This window comes from Ipomoea nil, unplaced genomic scaffold (genome assembly GCF_001879475.1).
Source record: "Ipomoea nil cultivar Tokyo-kokei standard unplaced genomic scaffold, Asagao_1.1 scaffold0876, whole genome shotgun sequence".
Taxonomy (NCBI): domain Eukaryota; kingdom Viridiplantae; phylum Streptophyta; class Magnoliopsida; order Solanales; family Convolvulaceae; genus Ipomoea; species Ipomoea nil.
Genome location: NW_017617304.1, coordinates 1,291,279 through 1,314,736, shown reverse-complemented (window position 1 = coordinate 1,314,736; position 23,458 = coordinate 1,291,279). Strand labels below are relative to the sequence as shown.

Genomic DNA, 23,458 nt, shown 5'->3' with positions numbered 1-23,458 from the left:
TATTTTTTATGTTTATTTTTTTGAAAAAAATTAATAATTGATGAGCGAAATATCATTTTCATTTAACGATATTTAAACTGTTTTGTTGATAAAAGATAAAAAATGATCATCCCACAATAATACTAGGACCAAAAAGTGAATGTTTTGATAAAAAAAGACTTAAAGTGAATTACTACCTATAAATCTATAAGCAAAAATAGAATTAACTCTAAATTTATCTAACAACCTCATCAAATTGTTTTAAAGAATTGAGTTTGCTCACGCGGGATCTTAATTGGTCACAAGAGTGAAGTTTGAGAAGAAAGAATTGAGTTAAAGTTTGAAAGATATGAATAATTTAATTGGAAAAAAAATACAAAGACATATATATAAATATTCCCAATTATATTATAATTGGAATATATAAGACAATAAAATTGGAAAGTTTGAATTGATGATTCAAACTCCGCCATTTCTGTATAGTTTTTCCAAGTTGGTGCCAAAACCAAATGAAATTCAAAAATTTCCCGCATTTTGAGCGGCCCTGTTCATAATAAGTTTAGAATTGTGGACTAAATTGTGAATAATAGCATCTCTTTATAAGTGAGTAGCTTCACAGCCCTTTGGGAGTCCACTCCAAGTATTACCTTACGCCACTATTCCATGCCAATGCCATCTTCAACCCTTCCATGACTCCCCTCCAATATTCAACATAAACCCCTTTCTTCATCTCTCAACGACCCCCCCCCCCCCACCCCACCCCCACCCCCACCCCACCCCCTGCAGCTTGATTTTCTCGTGGCCTGTTGAACGCTAGCATAGCTCTTCAATTTCGCCCTTCATCCCATTTCAGTTCCCGCACAACAGACCAAAGCGCCATTAATATCCACTGCCTGTTTCTGAATCCACTGTATCTTCTGGTGATTATCACGTTGCGCCTGGGAGAAAACCTACTCATTTCTCCGCTTCCAGATCCGCCACTTCATCTCCGCTGTTCCAACTCCCAAATACAGTATTGTTTCCTTCCAAGACTTGGGACGACAAGAAAAAAAGATTGATAGTAATCGGAAGATTTGGGTAGATACCGGAAATGGGATCTGCTAAACTTTTGGAAACTCCGACTTGTGATGACGCTGGTAATTTTTTTTTTCTATTTTTTTTTTCAAAAATGAACCTATCTCTGCATTTTATGAAGATGCATGTGGAATTTCTGTTTTAAATTTGTAATCCAGAAAATTTCTTACGTTTTAGGTGTTTGGTTTTTGTTTCAGCCTGAATTGTCTTGAGAAATTTGATTTTATATATTTATGCGGATGAACCTAGGGCATTGTAGATTGCATGGTGTATTTGTGGTTTGATATTGACTTATTAAAATGCAGATTTAAGTAAGATGAACTGATTTTTCTCTTGTTAGTAATGTGCGAATGCTCAATGGTGTACTGTTTCGTGCTTCTCTCTAGTGATGGTTCGGTAGGGTATAGGTTGATTCTTTTTTGAATTCACTGTAAGGGAAATTTGGTTTGAGCTAACTGTTGGGGGAAATCTTACAAGATAGAAATGAAATTTATGATGCATCTTCTATAAACTGTGGGTGTTAATTTGTCATGAATTTGAACTCAGAACTAAATATGTAATTAAGTTTTATGATATAGTTTGGCTGTGTAAGTATGCATTTTCAAGTGGCTTGGAGCCAGATGGTGCATGTGGAAGCTAGAAACAAAAGCCACTCAAACATTGTCAGAGGATGTTTTAGAACAGGTTCATGCAATACTAAATATTTAGGTATTCAGACACCATGTGATTTTCTTTAAATGACTAATTGCTTGACAAAGAAAACATGTGGGCTCAATACTCAATACACATTGTATGGTTGGACTGACCAAACTTTATTGGAACAAAATATAATCCGCAAATTTAGATTGTTAACTTTGCTACAAATACTTGACAAGATTATGTTTGTGTGAATGATTTTGATGTGCTTGCTAGCATTTAGCATATGATGTACTTCTGTTATGTTTCTTACTATACTCTGTTATTGTGAAAAGGGACTTGCTCTATATTACCTATGGGTTATCTAAAATAGAGAAATCACTGGTTTTATGGCTAGTTAAATATTGATGCTTGTGAATCTGTAAAATATTGGTGTACCTACAGGCTACAACTTATATTCTTCCAATCTTTTAAATTGGCAGTTCTCTCTTTTGGGATGTGGACCTTTTGTCTATCAAATACTTAAAAGTGCTGATAATCTGTGAATGTATATGATACTTATTTTGAGACCTGTTTTACTATGCCCTGCACTGCCATTTCAATACTCTATATACTCTTTGTGCTATATAGGATAATGATTACTTGTTTTGAAAATTTGCATTCTGTATACATATTTACTATCCACTCACTTCTTGACCGTGCCTGCCTTATTTCACCTGCAATAACTATTCAAAACATTTCCAACTTCCAGTACAACTTCATTTGGTTGCAGTTGAAATATGATGTGAATTGTGTTAACTTGATTTTCTTTTCAGCTATTACATTATATATAGCTAATAATGACCATGGACTTTTTAAAACCTTGCCTTTTTTATCCATTATTTTACTATGTATGTTTTATTTTGTCTGTATTTATCACATAGCTCTTTGTAGACTTTGCTGAGAATGAACTTTCAAATTTGATCTCATTTCTAATTTTTGTTCTTCTGTCTTAACAGGATCCAAGAAGAACCAAAACAAACAAGATTCTGTGTCTAAGAAGGTGGTAGCAACTGACTCCAAGGAAAGGAAGCGGCTCATGTCTCAGAATAGTGAGGAACAAACTGTTTCCCGCAAAATGCCAAAACGGGCTGCTGCTTGTTCTAATTTTAAAGAAAAAACTGTTAAAGTATCCAAAAAGTCTTCCATTATAGAAACAAAGAAGGATCAGTGCATTGAGGAAGAGGCTGTGGCCATTAGGTTGACAGAAGGAAAAGACAATGGTCGGCCATGTAGAAGGCTTTCAGACTTCGTATTTCATAATACGGATGGAATCCCACAATCATTTGAAATGTTGGAAGTTGATGACCTCTTTATATCTGGTCTCATTTTACCACTTGAGGATACAGATGATAAGGAAAAAGCTAAAGGAATCAGATGTGAAGGATTTGGTCGTATTGAAGAATGGGCCATCTCTGGTTATGAAGATGGATCCCCAGTTATATGGGTATCAACTGATGAAGCTGACTATGACTGTATCAAACCCTCAGGTAGTTATAAAAAGTATTATGATCATTTCCTGGCCAAGGCAACTGCTTGCATTGAGGTTTACAAAAAATTGTCAAAGTTGTCTGGTGGAAATCCTGACTCAAGTCTGGATGAGTTAATTGCTGGTGTTGTCCGTGCAATGAGCAGTATGAAGTGCTTCTCTGATGGTGTTTCCATCAGGGATTTTATTATTTCTCAGGGTGAGTTCATTTACAACCAATTAATAGGGCTGGATGACACATGCAAGAAGACTGATCAGCTATTTGTTGAGCTCCCTGTGCTTGCTGCTCTTAGAGATGAGAAAAATAAGCAAGAAAATGTTGCTCAAGCACCAAAGATAAACACTGGTGGAAGTTTAAGAATAGGACCTAAAGCAACCAATGAAGAAGACATGACAAAACAATCTGGTGCATCTTCATCTCCAGCAGAGGAAGATGAAGATCTGAAGTTGGCAAGGTTGTTACATGAAGAGGAGTGTTGGCGGTCAATGAAGCAAAAGAAAAGCCATGGTTCATCCTCTTTATCCAACAAGTTTTACATCAAGATCAATGAGGATGAAATTGCAAATGATTATCCTTTACCTGCCTATTACAAGACTTCTTATGAAGAGATAGATGAATATGTAGTCTTTGACAGTGGCGTTGATACGTGTTATATTGATGATCTGCCGCGCAGTATGCTTCACAACTGGGCATTATACAACTCTGACTCAAGGCTAATCTCATTGGAGCTCTTGCCAATGAAACCATGTGCAGATATTGATGTGTCAATCTTTGGGTCTGGTTTAATGATGTTTGATGATGGGTCTGGATACAATTTTGACTCTGATGCTGGTCATTCTTCGTCAAGTGCTTCTGGGGCAGCTGAAGTTGATGGAATTCCAATTTACTTAAGTGCAATAAAGGAATGGATGATAGAGTTTGGAGCGTCAATGGTTTTTATATCTATTCGAACTGATATGGCCTGGTATATTTCTCCTCTGTGAAATTGCATATTTATGTTTTATTGTGCTCTTAGAGTTTATTAATTTTTGACTTTGCATTATACTATTCATCTGGTATCCCATACTCTGGTCTTTGGAAATTGATAAATGGGTAATTACGTGCTGATATTGTCAACTTCTTTAGTTAGCACTTAGCATTGTTCTTTTGTCATCATAAACCTGTATTTGTGACCTATGATTTCTTGTGTTATTATATTGGTTTTTTGTCACTTGGGGCATGGGACATTGGGACTATGCTGGTTTTCTTCCCTTTTAAATAGTTAATTGGTGCATCTTGGATTCTTTCAGGTATAGGCTTGGGAAACCATCAAAACAATATGCCCCTTGGTATGAACCAGTTTTGAAAACAGCTAGGCTTGCTGTGAGTATCATCACCTTGTTGAAGGAACAGAGTAGGGTAGCAAGACTATCATTTGCAGATGTGATTAAAAAGGTTTCAGAGCTTGAAAAAAGCAATCCTGCTTATCTATCATCAAATCCAGCTGTTGTGGAAAGATATCTAGTGGTACATGGACAGATTATTTTACAGCAGTTTGCAGAATTTCCTGATGAAAACATCAGGAAGTGTGCATTTGTCATCAGTCTAACTAGGAAAATGGAAGAGAGGCACCACACTAAGTGGTTGGTTAAGAAAAAGAAGCTTTTGCATCGAAATGAACTAAACTTAAATCCCAGAGCAGGAATGGGACCTGTCATATCTAAGAGGAAGGCCATGCAAGCCACTACAACTAGACTAATTAACAGAATATGGGGGGAGTATTATTCAAACTACTCTGCAGAGGAGTCAAAGGAGGAAGTTGGTGGTGAAGTTAAGGATGATGATGAAGTTGAAGAACAAGAGGAAAATGAAGAGGATGATGCTCCGGAGGAGAATGTCGAAGTTCCTAATGAAACTCAAAAGCCTAGCACTACTACCAGACGAACTAAATCTTGCCCTAATAGCAAAGAAGTAGAATGGGATGGTGAGTCTGTAGGTAAAACTGCTTCAGGTGAACATTTGTACCGAAGGGCCAAGGTTCATGGAAATGAGATTGCAGTTGGGGGTTCGGTTCTGGTGGAGGATGACGAAGCAGATGCGCTTCCAACCATTTGCTTTGTGGAATACATGTTTGAGAAATCGAATGGCAAAAAAATGTTGCATGGGAGGATAATGCAACGAGGATCGCAAACTGTACTAGGAAATACAGCTAATGAGAGGGAAGTCTTTCTGACCCATGAATGCATGGATTTAGAACTAGAAGAAGTCAAACAAACAGTAGTTGTTGGGATGAGGTTGATGCCTTGGGGACATCAGCATAGGAAAGCTAATGCTGATGCTGATAAAGTAGATAGAGCAAAAGCAGAAGACCGGATGAAGAAAGGATTACCTGCTGAATATTACTGCAAGAGCTTATATTGGCCTGAGAGAGGTGCTTTCTTTAAGCTTCCTTATGAGACTATGGGTCTTGGCTCTGGTTTATGCCATTCTTGCCAGGTGCAGGATTCTGCTCAAGATAAAGACATTTTTAAAGTAGATGCATCTAAGACCAGTTTTATATACCAGGGATTTGAGTATTCAATTCATGACTTTGTTTATGTAAGTCCCTATCAGTTTGATTCAGAGAAGGTAGAGTGTGCAACCTTCAAGGGTGGGAGAAATGTAGGCTTGAGGGCTTATGTTGTATGTCAATTAATTGAAGTTCTCGTTCAGAAGGGACCTAAAGAAGCTGTCATGGATTCAACTCAAGTTAAAGTCAGAAGGTATTTCAGACCAGATGATATTTCTGCAGAGAAGGCATATACTTCTGATATTCGAGAGGTATTACCTCATTAAGTACTTTTGCACAAAAAAGAAAAATGTTGGTTATATCTAAGAATAAATGAATCCATTGCTCTACTGCATTTTATTATTTCAATACGTATGTGTATATCTTAATTAATGAATGCTAATTGTGATGTTTCAGATTTATTATAGTGAGGAAACACATACTATTCCTATATGCATGCTTGAGGGGAAATGTGAAGTAAGGAAGAAACAAAACCTCCCATCTGCTGATTTGCCTCTAATCTTTGACCATATTTTCTTCTGTGAATGTCTGTATGATCCGTCCAAAGGTTCAGTTAAGCAGGTACCTTTTCTTTGCTTGTTTGGCGGCATTATTTTGATTCTGTCAAAAACTCTTAGGTTTTCAGGGTATGGCTGTTTGTGATAGCTCATTCAATTTTATTTGGTTAGGGTTTGGATTGACCTGTTTTAATCAAGTCTGATTTCCACCCATTTTGTGCGCAGTTGCCATCTCATGTGAAAATAAGGTACTCACAAGTGAAGTTGGATGATGCTGATATATCCAGGAAGAGAAAGGGAAAAGGAAAAGAAGTAGAAAATGATACGAGGACTGAGCAACTCCAAGGAACTTCTCAAGAAAACCGCCTAGCTACACTAGATATCTTTGCTGGGTGTGGAGGCCTTTCTGAGGGGCTGCTTCAATCAGGCAATTTCTCCTGTTGCTACTAAAAATATTCTCACAATATCTCCCTTGGGATGTTTATCTTGATATTTTCCTTATTCCATTTTACAGGTGTCTCACATACAAAATGGGCAATTGAGTATGAAGAGCCTGCTGCAGAAGCCTTTAAACTCAACCATCCTGAGGCACAAGTGTTTGTGCACAACTGCAATGTGATTCTCAGGTCAGCTCTGTCTAGAGATATATGTATGTCTATATCAAACAAGCAGACTTGTGTGTCAGCAATGATGTGATTGTTTGTTCAATGCAGGGCAATAATGAAAAAATGTGGTGATGAAGAAGATTGTGTCTCAACCCAAGAGGCTGGGGAGCTAGCTGCATCAATGGATGATAAGGAAGTCAACAGTTTGCCACTGCCAGGACAAGTTGACTTCATCAATGGAGGGCCTCCTTGCCAGGTTTGTTGAGCCATCTTGGTCCTGGCTTGCAGGCTTGCAACATTGTAATTTTTGTTTAAATTAATAAGATGAGAGTGTCTCTCTTGTAGGGGTTTTCTGGAATGAATAGATTCAACCAGAGCACTTGGAGTAAAGTTCAGTGTGAGATGATTCTAGCATTCTTATCCTTTGCTGATTACTATAGGCCTAAGTACTTTCTCCTGGAGAATGTTAGAAATTTTGTATCTTTCAACCAAGGTCAGACATTTCGATTGACCGTGGCTTCACTGCTTGAGATGGGTTTTCAGGTAGATATTCTTCTAAAGTTGGAACCGATTCTAGTATTGCTCCATAATTTTTTCTGGTGCTGAAATCTTTTTTTGTATGTAAATGACATTTATGATCAGGTGAGGTTTGGGATCCTGGAAGCTGGAGCATATGGAGTCCCCCAGGCTAGGAAGAGAGCATTTATATGGGCTGCATCTCCTGAGGTGGCTCTTCCTGATTGGCCTGAACCTATGCATGTCTTTGGTGTCCCACAGTTGAGAATATCATTGTCAAAGGATTCACACTATGCTGCTGCTCGGAGTCCTGCTGATGGAGCACCATTCCGTTCTCTCACTGTTAGAGACACAATTGGAGATCTTCCAGCTGTTAGCAATGGGGCATCCAAACCCACTATGGAGGTAAGTGGTAACCTGGAAATGTAGCTGCTTAACATTTAAATTTGGAACAGTTGGTAGTCTTTGTTTCTTACTTGTTTGGATTTCTTTGCATTCCAACTGCGCAGTATCAAGGTGATCCAGTTTCGTGGTTCCAAAAGAAAATCCGTGGGAATGCAATGGTGTTATCTGATCACATTTCAAAAGAAATGAATGAGCTTAATATGATCAGATGTCAACGAATCCCCAAGCGTCCTGGGGCTGATTGGCGTGATCTTCCAGAAGAAAAGGTATTAACGAAACTAAACAGGGTTCTGGAATTCATGATTTTTGAGGATTAAGTTAACAGTTGAGTTTTTGATTGAAAGGTGAAATTGTCAACTGGGGAAATGGTTGATTTGATACCATGGTGCCTGCCCCATACAGCTAAGAGGCACAATCAGTGGAAGGGGCTGTTTGGAAGATTGGACTGGGATGGGAACTTTCCAACTTCCATAACTGACCCGCAACCAATGGGTAAAGTAGGAATGTGCTTTCACCCAGAGCAAGATCGGATTGTGACTGTGCGCGAATGTGCACGTTCCCAAGTAAGTCTTCTTCTGGTCTTGTGAAGCTAGCCTAGTAAAACAGTGATAAGAGTGTTTTATGTAGCGAGTGTGTTGAATTATTGCAGGGTTTCCCAGATACATATCAGTTTGCTGGTAACATTTTGCACAAGCACAGGCAAATTGGAAATGCAGTTCCTCCTCCTCTGGCTTATGCGTTGGGGAAGAAGCTTAAGGAGGCTCTTCAGGGCAAGAACACTGCTTAGCAAGCAAGCAAGCAAATATTATTATATTGCAATTGCTGGTGTTGGATTTTCTTTGCATCCAACAACTTGAGAATTTTTATGTAAATCCCTAACTAAACTACTCACAGTTTGTACTAGACAACTTTGGCTGGCAATGGTGGAAATGATGTTCTTTTTGGGTCTTGAGTGAAAATCTGTTTCACTGATGTGATATCAATCTCAATCTCAATCTCCATAAGTACAATTTTATGAATAATAAAGTAATTACATTACATTGCATGTCTTAATAGCAATTGTTATATCGTGTACCCTGCATTGTTCGCTCTCAAAATCCCATGTTTCGTATAATTTAACATAATATGTAATATACATAAACTTTTAATATAATACACATAAATTCTTAATATAATACACAAATTTTTAAAGTGCACAATGCAATGTGCACTTTGGTGCACGGTATAGTTAATAGTAATAAGTAAAAAAAGGGATATTGTTCATAGTAATAAGTAAAAAAAAAGGGAAGATTACACATCACATTGTACATTCGGGAAAAGAAAGCAAACTGATAATGCAATTTTATTGTGACCGCAAACAGCTAAGTCAGGTGTTTTTTAATTAATTATTATTTGGGGTTGGAGCGGAACAGTGGGTATGAATGAAATCCTTAACCTCCTCAATTAGCTGCTTAGATTCAGGGACCTCAGGGAAAATGTAGAAAGCATGAGCGACGTTTGGGTACTCAACCAGGTAAGCTTCTTTGCCTGAGGCCTTAAGCCAGTGGTAGTACTTCTTCTGCCAATCCTTGAGAGGATCAAAGGCCGCTACCAGCACGATCGTGGGCGGAAAATCCAGTTTGGATATGTCAACCGCGCGGGGGCCGCTGACGTTGATCACTTGGTGGTCCCTGTCCATTCCTTCCCCCGCCGGTAGAAACGATTTCCACATCCAGTCTGTGCGGGCCACTGATATTAGATGATCGAACTTTGGCAATTCCTTCTCTGCCTCCGTCCGCTCTTCTCCTCCGAAGAATGGTTGTATTGCCACTACTCCACCCACCTTCATTTTCATTTAGATTTTAAATTAAATGTTATTATAATTATATTTAATAAGTTATCATATTTAAAATTTTATTTTAATAATATTAATTATATTATAATTACTAATCAAATTATAAATTATATTTGTAATATAATATGAATTCTACAATTATTAGTTTAATTTTTTTTTTTCTTATAATTAAAATTTTAATATTGAGTATTATTATTGAATATATATTTTTGCGTATCGCACCTTAAATTGTTATTATTATTATATGTTTCAACACCAACATTTGAAAACATCAATTATCCATCCGTTCGACTCAATTTTTTTTTCTTAAAGTGGGGGCGAAAACTAAAAAGCTCGCAAACACGATTGGATGAGAACAAAACATTTTTCTTAATATATATTTAAGGGGCATTGTGAATAACAAGAATGAGTTCTGATTCCTGACGGCTTGACCTCCCAGGACAACCATACACTTTTAACCAAATTAAGAATCTAACATTTTTCTTTCCAATTATCATGTAATATGATAGCATCCCGATTATCATTTTAAATGAATAGTCATATATTTAAAAAAAATATAAAACAGATATTACTTTGTAAATAATTATGTGTATTTTTTTTTTTTTTAAAAACAATCTAAATCTGTAATGCAGTAATTTTCATATATAATAATATATTCCATATTTCTATTAAGTATATATATAAGGGTAGGGTTGGGTATGAATCAAGTTCGGGTTCGACCCGTGCCAATAAATATCATCTAAAAATTTTCTTGTGTTCTCTTTTCAAGCCTAAAAATCGAATCGAAAACTTTCGGGTATCCTTCGGGTTCAATTAGACACGAATTATGCCCATCCCTTATATAATGGGTGGGGCACATGGGGAGGGGCAATTGCCCATATTGTCACTTGAAATTTGATACTGATGGGTCAATGTATTATCTATTTATCTCTAACATATTGAAACTAACTTTATTACTCGTTAATATCTATCGACTCTTTTCTTCGTTCACATAATTCTTATCGCAAAAAACAAACATTAAAGGGAGCGTTTGGTTTAAATAAATCAAAATCAGAATTAAATAATTAATAAATAAAATGTGTTTAAGTAAAAATAATCCATTTGTTTGGTAATAAATTCAAATATTCAAAAATAAGGGAGAAAAAATGTAATGACTCTTATATAAGTATACAAAAAATGATTTGAATATGATAGTGAAATAGGAAAATATGCCAACAAACATAATAGTTAGAATCAAATTCAATAATATTACTATGTAAAAATTAAATGTGACATTCAATGCCACCAAAATACAGATACGTAATTACGTACAAGACAGATCAAGCTAACCAAAACAATTAGCAAGTCAGAGACAGTTGCTTCCTTTACCAAACTTTTCTGCCTTTTTATTATTTTCACTTTGACAATCAATTAATATTTTTATGCTTAATTTTTTTTAAAATAAAACTTAACAACCTTTTTAATTACAATTCAAAGTTAAAATAATGTTTGGAAACATCATCATGCATCAAAATGTCTACTTTATACAACAAAAAATTTAATGGAAAAAATCTACACAAATAAATTGATGAAATTTTAAAAATATAGAAATTACCATTTTGGTTCATAGAAGAGTTTAATTGACGAAATTTTAAACAATTTAAGATTACATTAGTTGAAATTGAAAATTAAATACTACATTGACCAGTGAAAAATAATTGAGAGACCAAAATAGTGATTAACTCTATACAAAATTTATATATTTAAAAACTAAGTTAAAGGATTATTAAACACAAAAATTTAAAATAAAAATATAATTTATATACCTTAAGCCGCCGGAAACTGGATTCCGATGCTCGCTTTGCCACGTGGTGGGCCAGGTTTCCTCCGGCACTATCTCCGGCTAGAAAGCAGCGAGACACGTCAGCGTTTTCTGGCAGTATCCCATTGTTGTTCTCATCATCGAGGAACCTGAGCACGTCGAATCCATCGTCGTACTGAGCAGGGTAGCGGTGCTCCGGGGCCAGCCGATAGTTAACGGAAACTACGACCGCCGGGACTTTTCGCGCAAATCGGCGGCAAACTGCATCGTACTCCTTGGTGTCGGCGCTGAGGTACACGAACCCGCCGCCGTGGAAGAAGACGATTACGGGGAGGGAAGCGGAATTCCGCGCCTCGTCGGCAGTTGGTATGAAGACACGGAACCAGAGGTTGCGGGCCGGGTCGACGGTGACGTCGGAGGACTTGACGCCGTTGACAGGGTTGCTATTGGGGGGAACAGTGATACTGAATATCTTGAGGAGACGGCGGTTCACGGTGCCATTTTGGCGGCGAGAGGCGTCGGTGACGGCGGAGACAAGGGAAAGGGATATGCGGGTCCGCCATGGAATGGAGGGCTTATGCATGATTTGAGGAGGATTTTGAAGCTCATTCTTTGTTTCCATAGCTATCGGTGGAGATTAACAAAATTCAGTCTAACAGAGTATTCTTTTCTTACAGAATATAATGTCTGATATAAATTAATAATTGGGGAAGGGGGAGGGGAGGGGTGTTAAAACTTTCATTAGTTAAAGATTTGGTAAAGCTCTCCAAAGTAATTCCTACGGAGTGGGGTAATTTTAAGTAATAGCTAATTCCCAAAATGATCTTCACTATGATATTTTCTTAAATTCATTCCTTAACTTTTAATTGTATTTAAAGTGATTCTCCGACTATTGAATTTTAAGTCAAAATGGTTATCGGTTAGCTTTGTCGTGAAGTAGGTGTTAAAATGAAGGGTTAAACGGATAATTTAAGTTTTGCACTCAAATGTATTGGAGTTGAAGATGAACTTTTTTTGTCATTCTAGTTTATTATTCCACATTTTGATCGCAAATTGAGGAGAACAAAAACCTAATTTCAAGAAAAATGTGCGTAGACTGTTGAAAGGGAGTCGCAAATTCATTAAATTGGAGTACAAAATTTGAATTACCCATTTTACCTTTCATTTTAACACCTATTTCACGCCAAAGCTAATGGATGACCATTTTGACTTAAAATTCAATAGTCGTGACCACTTTGGGTGCAATTAAAAATCAAAGAACTAATTTAAAAAAAAGACTATAGTCGGAGGACCATTTTGGGAATTAACTAACGTTTATTGCATATACTAGTATTTTTTTTTATGCGCGATGCGCAAAAAATAGGTGCCCAATATTAATACATTATATTAAAATTTTAAATATATTTAGATTTTAGATATTTAAATTATTCTAAATAATAATAATAATAATGTAAATCATTTTTATAAATTTGATATTTATATTTTATGTAATAATTAACATATAACTCAAATATATAGTGTGTATATATTATTATTAATGAAGAAGATAAGAAAATATATGGTGGATGCATGTGCATAGTAACAATAGTGGAAAAGATAACGGAAGTTATAACGGCAGGGGTATGTTTGTCCAAAATATTTTAGTGTACAACCTTTATAGCATAATGTACAAAAAAAACTTAACGGAAAAAATGGACATAAATCAGGGGTATAACTTTCATTCACATTTATTATGTTTTTAGATTAGATATGTACAATAAGATCTAATTCTTTTATTTGTTGTTTTGTTAAAGTTATTTGCTCTCATTTCGTTTGAGTTATTTCCTCTCGTGTCTTTAGCGAGTTTTCCTCACGTTTATTTGGCGAGTTCTTTTTTCATAAGGTGAAACAATTTATCTGATATTGTAGTAAAATTATATAGGGTTATTTTAGTAAAAATAATTGATTACGGTAATAAATTTAATCAAAATATATATGGTTAGTTAATAAAATCAATGATTTTAACTAAACTAATTATAAGTTTAGTTTTATAAGAATACCCTTAGTTTTGAGGGGAAAATGTCATAGGAGGATTTTAGTTTATATATATATATATATATAGATTTTGAATCCAGTGAGACCACGCCAATCAGGTGAAATCATGAGATCCCATCTAATCCATTGATAAAGTTTCAATTGATGGATAGGATTGAAAGTCAAACAACAATTAAATAAGGATAGATTTGAAAGACAAGGATGAAAGAGTAATTGTATTTTGGTTTTTAATTTTGGTTATATTTAAAATATAATCTTACCAGAATATTAGGGAACCTATCAATAGTAATATTTAATTATATTTTGTACATTTGTAATTTTAAATTATGGGAAATTTTACGGTGGTGTGTGCATGGGTGTGGAATGGTGTGAGCGTTTTACTGTAACAGGGTTTGTACACCATGGCGTGCTGGTTTTTTTCATAAAATTATGCATTTTGGTATGTGTGTTTTGTGATACAGGCATGTACATTTTGGTTTGTGTGTTACTAGTTTCGGGCGTTGTGTGTTTTTTTTTAAATTGTGAGGAATTTTATGGTGGTGTGTGCGCGGGTGTGGAATGACGTGTGCAGTTTTTTGTAACAATAGGTGTACACCATGACAAAATATAAAACACACACACCATCCCACACCCACGCACACACCACTGTAAAATTCCCCATAATTTAAAATTTTAGATGTACAAAATATAATTAATTATTATCATTGATAGGGTCCCTAATAATTTAAAATATCAATTTCCATTCATAATCTCTCTAATATAATGCTTAAGATTTCAATTGAATTATATCCATAATTAAACATATATCTATAATTACTATTTAATCCTTTTGATTTCAATATATCCTTAATTACTTTCACAATCTCTTATAATCTCAACCATTCATGAAAAATGAATCAATGGATATCATGAGATCTCATGATCTCATCTAGTATAGGGGTGCACCAGATTCGAAGCCTATATATATATATATATATATATATATATATATATATATATATATATATAGATTTAGTTTAGTTTAAACTTTATTACATTTAACAGTGGTGTATTAAAATATGAAATAAACTGGACCCAAGAAAATAATAAAATCTTAGCCGAACGCATAATCCAAAAATAATATATGTATATTCTTCAAATTATTTAATTCATAGGTGTTACATGGCAAATTATATCGTGCACTGCCGTGTATAATCGATTATGCACTGAGCTTCAAAACGACGCCGTTTTGTTTAATGAAAGAAACGACACTCTTTTCGCACCGTTCCGCCAAAAATAACTCTGTTATTCAGTTTCATTTTGTATACACTGCAGTGTCAGTTCAACACAACTACAGTTTCATTCAATATTTATACACTCAAATATGTGAAAATGTTATTTAATTTTATTTTATATACACTATAGTTTCATTAAAACACAACTACATGATTATTTCAATATAACTACAACTTTATTGCACAATATACACTCAAATATGTGAAATGTTATTCAGTTTCATTTTATATACACTGCAGTTTCATTTCAACACAAATACAGTATCATTTTGATATAACTACAGTTTCGTTGGGCAATATACACTCAAATATGTGAAATTCTTATTCAGTTTCATTTTGTATACATTGAAGTTTCATTTCAACACAACTACAGTTTCATTTCATTTCAATTGCAGTTTCACTTGATAATATAAAAATGATACGTGAGGCAGTGTCAGTTTAGATACACTGTAGTTTCAGTTGGTAATTAATACACAAAAATACACACCCCGTTAACTGTAACGACACGTCGTTTCTTTACTTAAAGAAACGACACCATTTTTCACCTCGGTGCACGTGCACCGCAGTCCACGATATAACGACCAGTGTTACATTTATTAATACCTGATTAAATATGAGTCAGGTTGAGCCAAACCAAACAATAAAAATCTTGACTTGACCTAATCCACATCCCAATAAAAGAACCTTTTTTTTTCAATTTATTTAGTTCATAATTATTATATCCCAATTTATGTAGTTTTTTTTATTGTAATAAGTTTCAAGTTAAAAATTATTTATTTACACCTCTGTTATTATACTTATAATTAATATTTATAACTATTATAATTTAATTTATAATTTTATTTTAATATAAAAAATAATTATCAAAATCATCATTAAAATAACTAATATTGATGGTTTTATGGGACTTGCGTCCATCATAAATCGGGTAGGAAAATAATTATAATATTGATCAGCATCCTAGGCCTAAAAGAGTATATACGACCCAAGTATATTAGCTATATATCACAAGCATATTAGCTATATAAATTTCTCACAGTATTTTACTTAACTTTCTACCAAACTAAAATAATATTTACAACTCCACAACTCCAAATATTATTTAAGCTTTCATGGTAGTTTATCTGAAACATTAATCTCCATTACTATATAAATTTCCAACAGGTGAGGGGCCGGAGGAGATGGTGGCGGTGGAAGGACAGATGATTGAGAGACGGTCGGAGTAGGGGAAGAAACGAGAGGAGGCCGGCACCGCCTCTGCAAAACGAGCAGAGGTGGCGGCCGATCAATAATGGAGAATGAGGGAAAACCCTTGCAGAGGAGCTGAGCAACATATAAATGCATAGTCATATTATCAACTTATCTTTTTAGTTGAGAATTGAGATACATGGTACCACATGCTTTAATTTGGTATCAGAGTCAACCTAATGTCAGATTAAAAGTGATGCCAAAAGTAACTAGTATGTGAGGGTGCAACATAAATATGCAGTCAATTAAACTAGCTTTTAGTTGAGATGGTAGCCCGTACTTTAATTTGGTATTAGAGTTAATCTCATGCCAAAGATCATGTTAAAAATAAAAGACTCGTACATGTAAGGGGGCAATGTAATATAAAGGGTGAATCAACGATTTGGTCCCTCACTTATTCGCGACTTGTCAATGTTGCCCCTGAATCACGTATTCATCGATTTAGTCCCCGAAAATAATTGTTTTTCGTCAAATCAGTCCCTATGGCCGTATTCCGTCAAGTCTCAGGCGAAAACTCCGATTTGTCCTGGGCATTTTGGTCTTTTCACGCCTTCTTCTTCATTCCATCGTCGCCGACGTCAGCTTCACCTCCGATGATGAGTTGTTGACCCCAAACGTCACTCTCCGGCGAGTCATCCAGTCGTGGTGCACCCTCCACGCCTCCCACGGCGTCGAGCGCTTCCCCACCCCAAAGCCTCCGGTGACCAAGTCTCACATCCTAAAGCTCCTCCGGAAAGCCAAGTCGACGCCGGAAATGCAGTGATGCTTCTCAAATCAATGCTCGAAACCACAACCTTAAACCCCTCGTTATCACAGCTCACGAAAAACTTAAACCCCTCCCTTTTTCACCAAGTTGTCCAAATCTTGCGAGACAATTTCTCCCGGAAGGCCTCCAAATCCGCGCTGCACCTACTGGCCAACGTTTGCCAGAGAGGGAGGAACCGGATCAAGGCGGCGGAGGCCGGGGCGGTGACCGTGCTGATCGATCTACTGCTGGACACGAACGAGAAACGATATTGTGAGTGGAGTCTGAGCATACTGGAGCAGCTTTGCCGGTGCGCGGAGCTGCTGAAGCACGCGGCGAGGCTGGCGGTGGTGTCGAGGAAAATCCTGAGGGTGTCGCAGGTGGCGAATGAGAGAGGTCTGAGGATCTTGTACTCCATCGCCAAGTTCTCTGCTACTCCCAGTGTGGTGCAAGAGATGTTGCAGCTGGGAGTGGGGGCGAAGCTGTGTTTGGTTATACAAGTGGATTGTGGGGTTGGGAAGAACAAGGAGAGAGCTGCTGAGATTCTCAAATTGCATGCTAAGGAATGGAAAACAAATATTTTTATGCTTGTAAAGAATTACTCCATATTCAGCTTCTCTGCTATGTTGAGTGACAATGATAACTTCATGCAACACCTACAATGTATGCATTCCATGAATCCTGTTGTTGGAAGCTAGTGACCTCTTCATATTTTATGTCTTGTCCTGCAGAAAATCCATATGTGCTTTTGATATCTTCACTGTCTGGCATTTGTCGCATCCAAAAGTGGACACAACGAAATCCGGCCTCTTCCAAGCAGTCTTTAATTTCAGGCAATGAACATCTGGGCATTTTTAAAAAACATGGTTTTTTGTTTTCAAGTGAAATAGCCATGAAGCAGAGACTGAAAATAAATCTTCTAACGAAAGAAAAGCATACCGTGTGACAAGATAATAGGGCTGGCACCCGACTCGGATCACAAATGGGCATTGACTCAGCATCACATGGGAACCCAACGGGCAGAACTCCAACGGTTAGGAATTCCAACAGGTGTCACCTTTATTGTCTTTGAAGCCACCATTGATGCCACCTTTGATGAGAGAGAGTTAAAGCATCAACGCCTCATTCATGACTCTTCATATTCTTGCCGTTAGCTCAGCTCCCCAATGATGACTCTTCATGTTGTTACCGTTAGGACCTAGCATAAATAGAACTTCCCTCAGCTGAGCAGGGGATACACTGTACTTTCTATACTGAGACAAAAGGCAATACAACTATTGTTACATCTATTGTTACTTTGTCACATCATTTGTTATTCTAATATTATTACCGGTAACGTTTTTACCGTCATTGGTGCTTTCATTGAGAGCCTGAGTCCAATACTCAAGCAGGCTACAACACTACTCTTTTTCTCTTTCAACAGCAAGCCTGAAAGAATGGCGTCCCGCAGCTCCCACGGTTCTCGCAACGTGAACAATGGCAATGCCTCAGGTGACCTCCGGGACCAACTCACCAACAATCGCGGAGGGGACCTCCGAGAACAGCTCAACAACGGGAGGCCCGGGGACCTTCGAGACCAACTCAACAATGGAGGGGTAAACCAAGCCGTGAACGGGAGGCCCGGGGACCTTCGAGACCGACTCAACAATGGGGGGGTGAACCAAGCCGTGAACCTCCAGGCGACCGCCGATATCATTCAGCAAGCAGTGACGGCGGCGCTAAATCAGGTGGCGGTGGGACTGCAAGGCCAAGTGCCCACGCCGCGGCCCCAGCAAATAGGGGTAGAGGCCCAAAGAAGTGGACCGGCCAGACGACAACCAGGCCCTTCCCAATCGGCGCCAGAACGATTGGGACAGAGGGCGCCCGTGCGGCAAAGATTAGGATCATGGGCCGAGGGGTCCTCTACCAGAGGCCCTCGCCAACACGAGAACAGACAAGCCGAGAGATCACCCACAGAGGAGGTGGGCGAGTCTCGGGAGCCGACCCCACGCCGACACGTTGATGAGTCAGCCCTACGTCGACACTTGGAGGAGCGACGCGTCGATGAGCCGGCTCTGCGTCGGCACTCGGTGGAGAAGCGACGCGCTGATGAGCGGGTCCCACACCGACCCTTGGATGGACGGAACGTCGAGGAACCCGCTCCGCGTCGACACTCAGATAGACAGCACGTCGATGAACTAGCTCCACGCCGACACATGGAGGAGCGGCAGCCGGCCCCGCGTCGGCACCCTGACGAGTCGGCCCTGGTCGAGAGGCTGCAGAGAAGAATCGAGGAGTTAGCAAGAAGGGTGGAGGCACGGGAGCAGTCGCCGGAACCTGAGGTACGGATGGCAGCACCATTCTCCCCTAGCATCATGGACGTACCTTTGCCGAGGGACTTTAGGTTGCCCGCCATCAAGGAGTACACGGGGGCCACTGACCCCATGACGAGGTACAAGGCTGCTATGGTAATGATTGGGGCAAGGGACGCCAACATGTGCCGAGCGTTCTTGTCCACACTGGATGGAGCGGCCCAAGACTGGTTCAACACCATCCCAGATGGGTCAATCCAAAACTTTGGGGAGTTGTCCAAGAGCTTCCTAACATACTTTTCCGGTAGCATACATCGCAAGAAACCCTTCTCTCACCTCTGTGTAGTGAAGCAAGATAGGCGCTGATGAGCGGGTCCCACACCGACCCATGGATGGACGGAACGTCGAGGAACCCGCTCCGCGTCGACACTCAGATAGACAGCACGTCGATGAACTAGCTCCACGCCGACACATGGAGGAGCGGCAGCCGGCCCCGCGTCGGCACCCTGACGAGTCGGCCCTGGTCGAGAGGCTGCAGAGAAGAATCGAGGAGTTAGCAAGAAGGGTGGAGGCACGGGAGCAGTCGCCGGAACCTGAGGTACGGATGGCAGCACCATTCTCCCCTAGCATCATGGACGTACCTTTGCCGAGGGACTTTAGGTTGCCCGCCATCAAGGAGTACACGGGGGCCACTGACCCCATGACGAGGTACAAGGCTGCTATGGTAATGATTGGGGCAGGGGACGCCAACATGTGCCGAGCGTTCTTGTCCACACTGGATGGAGCGGCCCAAGACTGGTTCAACACCATCCCAGATGGGTCAATCCAAAACTTTGGGGAGTTGTCCAAGAGCTTCCTAACATACTTTTCCGGTAGCATACATCGCAAGAAACCCTTCTCTCACCTCTGTGTAGTGAAGCAAGATAGGCGCTGATGAGCGGGTCCCACACCGACCCTTGGATGGACGGAACGTCGAGGAACCCGCTCCGCGTCGACACTCAGATAGACAGCACGTCGATGAACTAGCTCCACGCCGACACATGGAGGAGCGGCAGCCGGCCCCGCGTCGGCACCCTGACGAGTCGGCCCTGGTCGAGAGGCTGCAGAGAAGAATCGAGGAGTTAGCAAGAAGGGTGGAGGCACGGGAGCAGTCGCCGGAACCTGAGGTACGGATGGCAGCACCATTCTCCCCTAGCATCATGGACGTACCTTTGCCGAGGGACTTTAGGTTGCCCGCCATCAAGGAGTACACGGGGGCCACTGACCCCATGACGAGGTACAAGGCTGCTATGGTAATGATCGGGGCAGGGGACGCCATCATGTGCCGAGCGTTCTTGTCCACACTGGATGGAGCGGCCCAAGACTGGTTCAACACCATCCCAGATGGGTCAATCCAAAACTTTGGGGAGTTGTCCAAGAACTTCCTAACATACTTTTCCGGTAGCATACATCGCAAGAAACCCTTCTCTCACCTCTGTGTAGTGAAGCAAGATAGGCGCTGATGAGCGGGTCCCACACCGACCCTTGGATGGACGGAACGTCGAGGAACCCGCTCCGCGTCGACACTCAGATAGACAGCACGTCGATGAACTAGCTCCACGCCGACACATGGAGGAGCGGCAGCCGGCCCCGCGTCGGCACCCTGACGAGTCGGCCCTGGTCGAGAGGCTGCAGAGAAAAATCGAGGAGTTAGCAAGAAGGGTGGAGGCACGGGAGCAGTCGCCGGAACCTGAGGTACGGATGGCAGCACCATTCTCCCCTAGCATCATGGACGTACCTTTGCCAAGGGACTTTAGGTTGCCCGCCATCAAGGAGTACACGGGGGCCACTGACCCCATGACGAGGTACAAGGCTGCTATGGTAATGATCGGGGCAGGGGACGCCATCATGTGCCGAGCGTTCTTGTCCACACTGGATGGAGCGGCCCAAGACTGGTTCAACACCATCCCAGATGGGTCAATCCAAAATTTTGGGGAGTTGTCCAAGAGCTTCCTAACATACTTTTCCGGTAGCATACATCGCAAGAAACCCTTCTCTCACCTCTGTGTAGTGAAGCAAGATAGAGGCGAGAACCTCAAAGACTTCCTGATCAAATGGAAAAAGGAAGTCAATAATGTCTACGACTTCGACTCCAAGGCGGCGATCCCGATATTTATCCATGCCTTAAATCAGGGTATTTCCACAAGCAGCTGAACGCTCACCACCCCCGCTCTTACGAAGATCTGATGAGGACGGCTAGCCGCTATGCCGAAGCAGAGGACGTCGACAGGAAGAAGAAGGACGAAGAGGATGGTAGGAAAGATGGGAAGCCTGGGAAAGCTGGTCCGCCCAGCCAGGCACCACTCTCGAACCACCCGACCGCAGGGAAAGGCCGAGACCACGAATGGCCTCGCCTGGTCCCCTTGCGTAATTTGACTCCTCTTACCCATCCCGTCAGTGTCATTCTAAAGCAAGCTGAGGAGATGGGAATGGTAGAATTCCCCGAGGAGTGCATGAAGGTCTCCCCAAAGGCAGACCAAACAAAGTACTGCAGGTTTCATAGGCATGCCGGACACGATACGGATGAGTGTCACGTTTTGAAGAGACAAATAGAATACCTCATCCAGCAGGGCTACTTCCGACATTTCGTCAAGCGATCCAAGCAGCAGCAACAGCCGCAACACAATCCACCAAAAAATGTCTGGAGGAATGAGGATGGCACCGAGCCGTCCACCTCAAACGCCAAAAAAAAGAGACCACGACCAAATATTTGAGCAGAGTGATAGCGAGAAAGAAACCGAGGTGGCGCCCAGACGACAAAAGAAGCACACCATACACTTTATCTATGGTGGACCTGCAGGGGGCGACACGCCCGCGGAAAGAAAGAAGTGGAGCCGGCGGCTATACGTGGGAGAAGTGGCGAGTCTTCCCAGAGAAAAGAAATAGAGACAGGAGGCCATCACCTTCTCTGATGATGACCTCCCAGAGGGCCCGTTACCCCATCGTGACGCCCTGGTAATTGAGATGGCCGTCAATGATGTCATTATCCGCCGCATCTTAGTCGACACGGGAAGCTCAGTCAATGTGATGTATTACGATGCCTTCACCAAGTTAGGGAAACTTAGGAACCAGCTCAAAGAGGTACGTACCCCACTCTCTGGATTTACGGGTGATTCAGTGGAGACGGAGGGGTCAGTGGTCTTACTAGTGGAGATAGGCACGAGCCCTAACATTCGCAAACTTGACTTGGAATTCATCGTGGTAAGACTCACTTGCGCGCACAACATCATATTGGGGAGACCGGCACTAGAGAACCTCAAGGCCATAGTGTCGGTGGAACACTTGTGTATGAAGTTCCCCACTCCGAGCGGGATAGGGGTCGTCAGAGGAGACCAGCGAGCGGCCCGCAGTTGTTACGTTAAAGCATGCAAAAAGATTGGCAGAAATGATCTATAAGTCCACACCATCTGTAAGGATGATCGATCGGGTATGGAGCTAGGAACATTTGATTAAGTATTTTCCTTAATATTCTAGTAGTCGTTTGGAACTAGTGTTTGGAAATAGTGGTCCGCCCGCTTTGCATTCTGAAATCTTTTGGAATAATATCTCGTGCTTATGGTCCGCCCATGTTGTTTCAAAAAAAAAAAAAAAAAAAAAAATTGGCTGAGGGTGCGCCTCAGCCAAGTGGCCGAGGTCGCGCCTCGGCCCAGTGGCCGAGGTCGCGCCTCGGCCCAGTGGCCGAGGTCATGCCTCGGCCGCGTCTCGGCCACAGGGCAGAGGCGCACGCCTCGGCCTCGGAAAAAAAAAAAAAAAAAAAAAAAAAACGATCGGACGAGGCTATGCCTCGGCCGCGATCAGCCGAAGCGCACGCCTTGGCCACGATTGGTCGAGGCCACGCCTCGGACACGATCGGTCGACGCGACGCCTCGGCCACGGTCGGTCGAGGCGACGCCTCGGCCACGGTCGGTCGAGGCGACGCCTCGGCCACAGTCGGTCGAGGCGACGCCTCGGCTACGATCGGTCGAGGCGACGCCTCGGCCACGATCGGTCGAGGCGACGCCTCGGCCACGGTCAGCCGAGGCGACGCCTCGGCCACGATTGGTCGAGGCGACGCCTCGGCCACGATCAGTCGAGGGGTTGGCCGAGGCGCCCGCCTCGGCCAAAGCCGAAGTCCGTCTCGGCAAAAAAAAAAAAAAATTGATGATCGGTCGAGGCTATGCCTCGCCGCGATCAGCCAAAGCGCACGCCTCGGCCACGATCGGTCGAGGCTATGCCTCGGCCACGGTCGGTCGAGGCGACGCCTCGGCCACGGTCAGCCGAGGCGCACGCCTCGGCCACGATCGGTCGAGGCGATGCCTCGGCCACGATCAGTCGAGGCAACGCCTCGGCCACGCTCGGTTGAGGCGAGGCCTCGGCCGGAGGCACGCACCTCGGCCTTCCTAAGCCGCAGCCCGTATCGGCCA

The 23,458-nt window shown here is 41.2% G+C and overlaps 3 protein-coding genes across 3 annotated transcripts; 2 read left to right on the top strand and 1 right to left on the bottom strand.

Annotated features, from left to right (window-relative positions):
• Positions 1-590: 590 nt before the first annotated feature.
• Positions 591-8,772, top strand: LOC109179109 (DNA (cytosine-5)-methyltransferase 1B-like). Its single transcript, XM_019328675.1, has 12 exons — positions 591-1,115; positions 2,688-4,182; positions 4,508-6,017; positions 6,163-6,327; positions 6,489-6,690; positions 6,778-6,889; positions 6,977-7,124; positions 7,214-7,411; positions 7,511-7,789; positions 7,894-8,055; positions 8,134-8,352; positions 8,439-8,772. Exons 1-12 carry the CDS (start codon positions 1,070-1,072, stop codon positions 8,574-8,576), a joined length of 4,674 nt encoding a protein of 1,557 aa, XP_019184220.1. The 5' UTR covers positions 591-1,069; the 3' UTR covers positions 8,577-8,772.
• A 189-nt stretch (positions 8,773-8,961) lies between these two features.
• On the bottom strand, positions 8,962-12,127 carry LOC109179023 (probable carboxylesterase 18). The gene is made up of 2 exons (XM_019328589.1): positions 11,429-12,127; positions 8,962-9,611 (listed from the first exon to the last, which is right to left on the bottom strand). Exons 1-2 carry the CDS (start codon positions 12,044-12,046, stop codon positions 9,171-9,173), a joined length of 1,059 nt encoding a protein of 352 aa, XP_019184134.1. The 5' UTR covers positions 12,047-12,127; the 3' UTR covers positions 8,962-9,170.
• Positions 12,128-15,913: 3,786 nt separating this feature from the next.
• On the top strand, positions 15,914-17,423 carry LOC109179057 (E3 ubiquitin-protein ligase PUB23-like). The gene is made up of 3 exons (XM_019328626.1): positions 15,914-15,948; positions 16,458-16,716; positions 16,797-17,423. The coding sequence occupies exons 1-3, from the start codon at positions 15,914-15,916 to the stop codon at positions 17,421-17,423; spliced, it is 921 nt and encodes a 306-aa protein (XP_019184171.1).
• The last annotated feature ends 6,035 nt before the right edge of the window (positions 17,424-23,458 follow it).

Bases quoted from the DNA above. Each gene is read 5' to 3' on its own strand.
- LOC109179109 (XM_019328675.1), top strand. From the start codon at position 1,070: ATGGGATCTGCTAAACTTTTGGAAACTCCGACTTGTGATGACGCTG. The intron at 6,890-6,976 runs GTCAGCTCTGTC...TGTTCAATGCAG, and splicing joins AACTGCAATGTGATTCTCAG to GGCAATAATGAAAAAATGTG. The intron at 8,353-8,438 runs GTAAGTCTTCTT...GAATTATTGCAG, and splicing joins GCGAATGTGCACGTTCCCAA to GGTTTCCCAGATACATATCA.
- LOC109179023 (XM_019328589.1), bottom strand. From the start codon at position 12,046: ATGGAAACAAAGAATGAGCTTCAAAATCCTCCTCAAATCATGCATAAG. The intron at 9,612-11,428 runs GTATATAAATTA...ATGAAAATGAAG, and splicing joins CCAGTTTCCGGCGGCTTAAG to GTGGGTGGAGTAGTGGCAAT.
- LOC109179057 (XM_019328626.1), top strand. From the start codon at position 15,914: ATGGTGGCGGTGGAAGGACAGATGATTGAGAGACG. The intron at 15,949-16,457 runs GTCGGAGTAGGG...TCGTCAAATCAG, and splicing joins GGACAGATGATTGAGAGACG to TCCCTATGGCCGTATTCCGT. The intron at 16,717-16,796 runs GCCAAGTCGACG...TCGTTATCACAG, and splicing joins TCCTAAAGCTCCTCCGGAAA to CTCACGAAAAACTTAAACCC.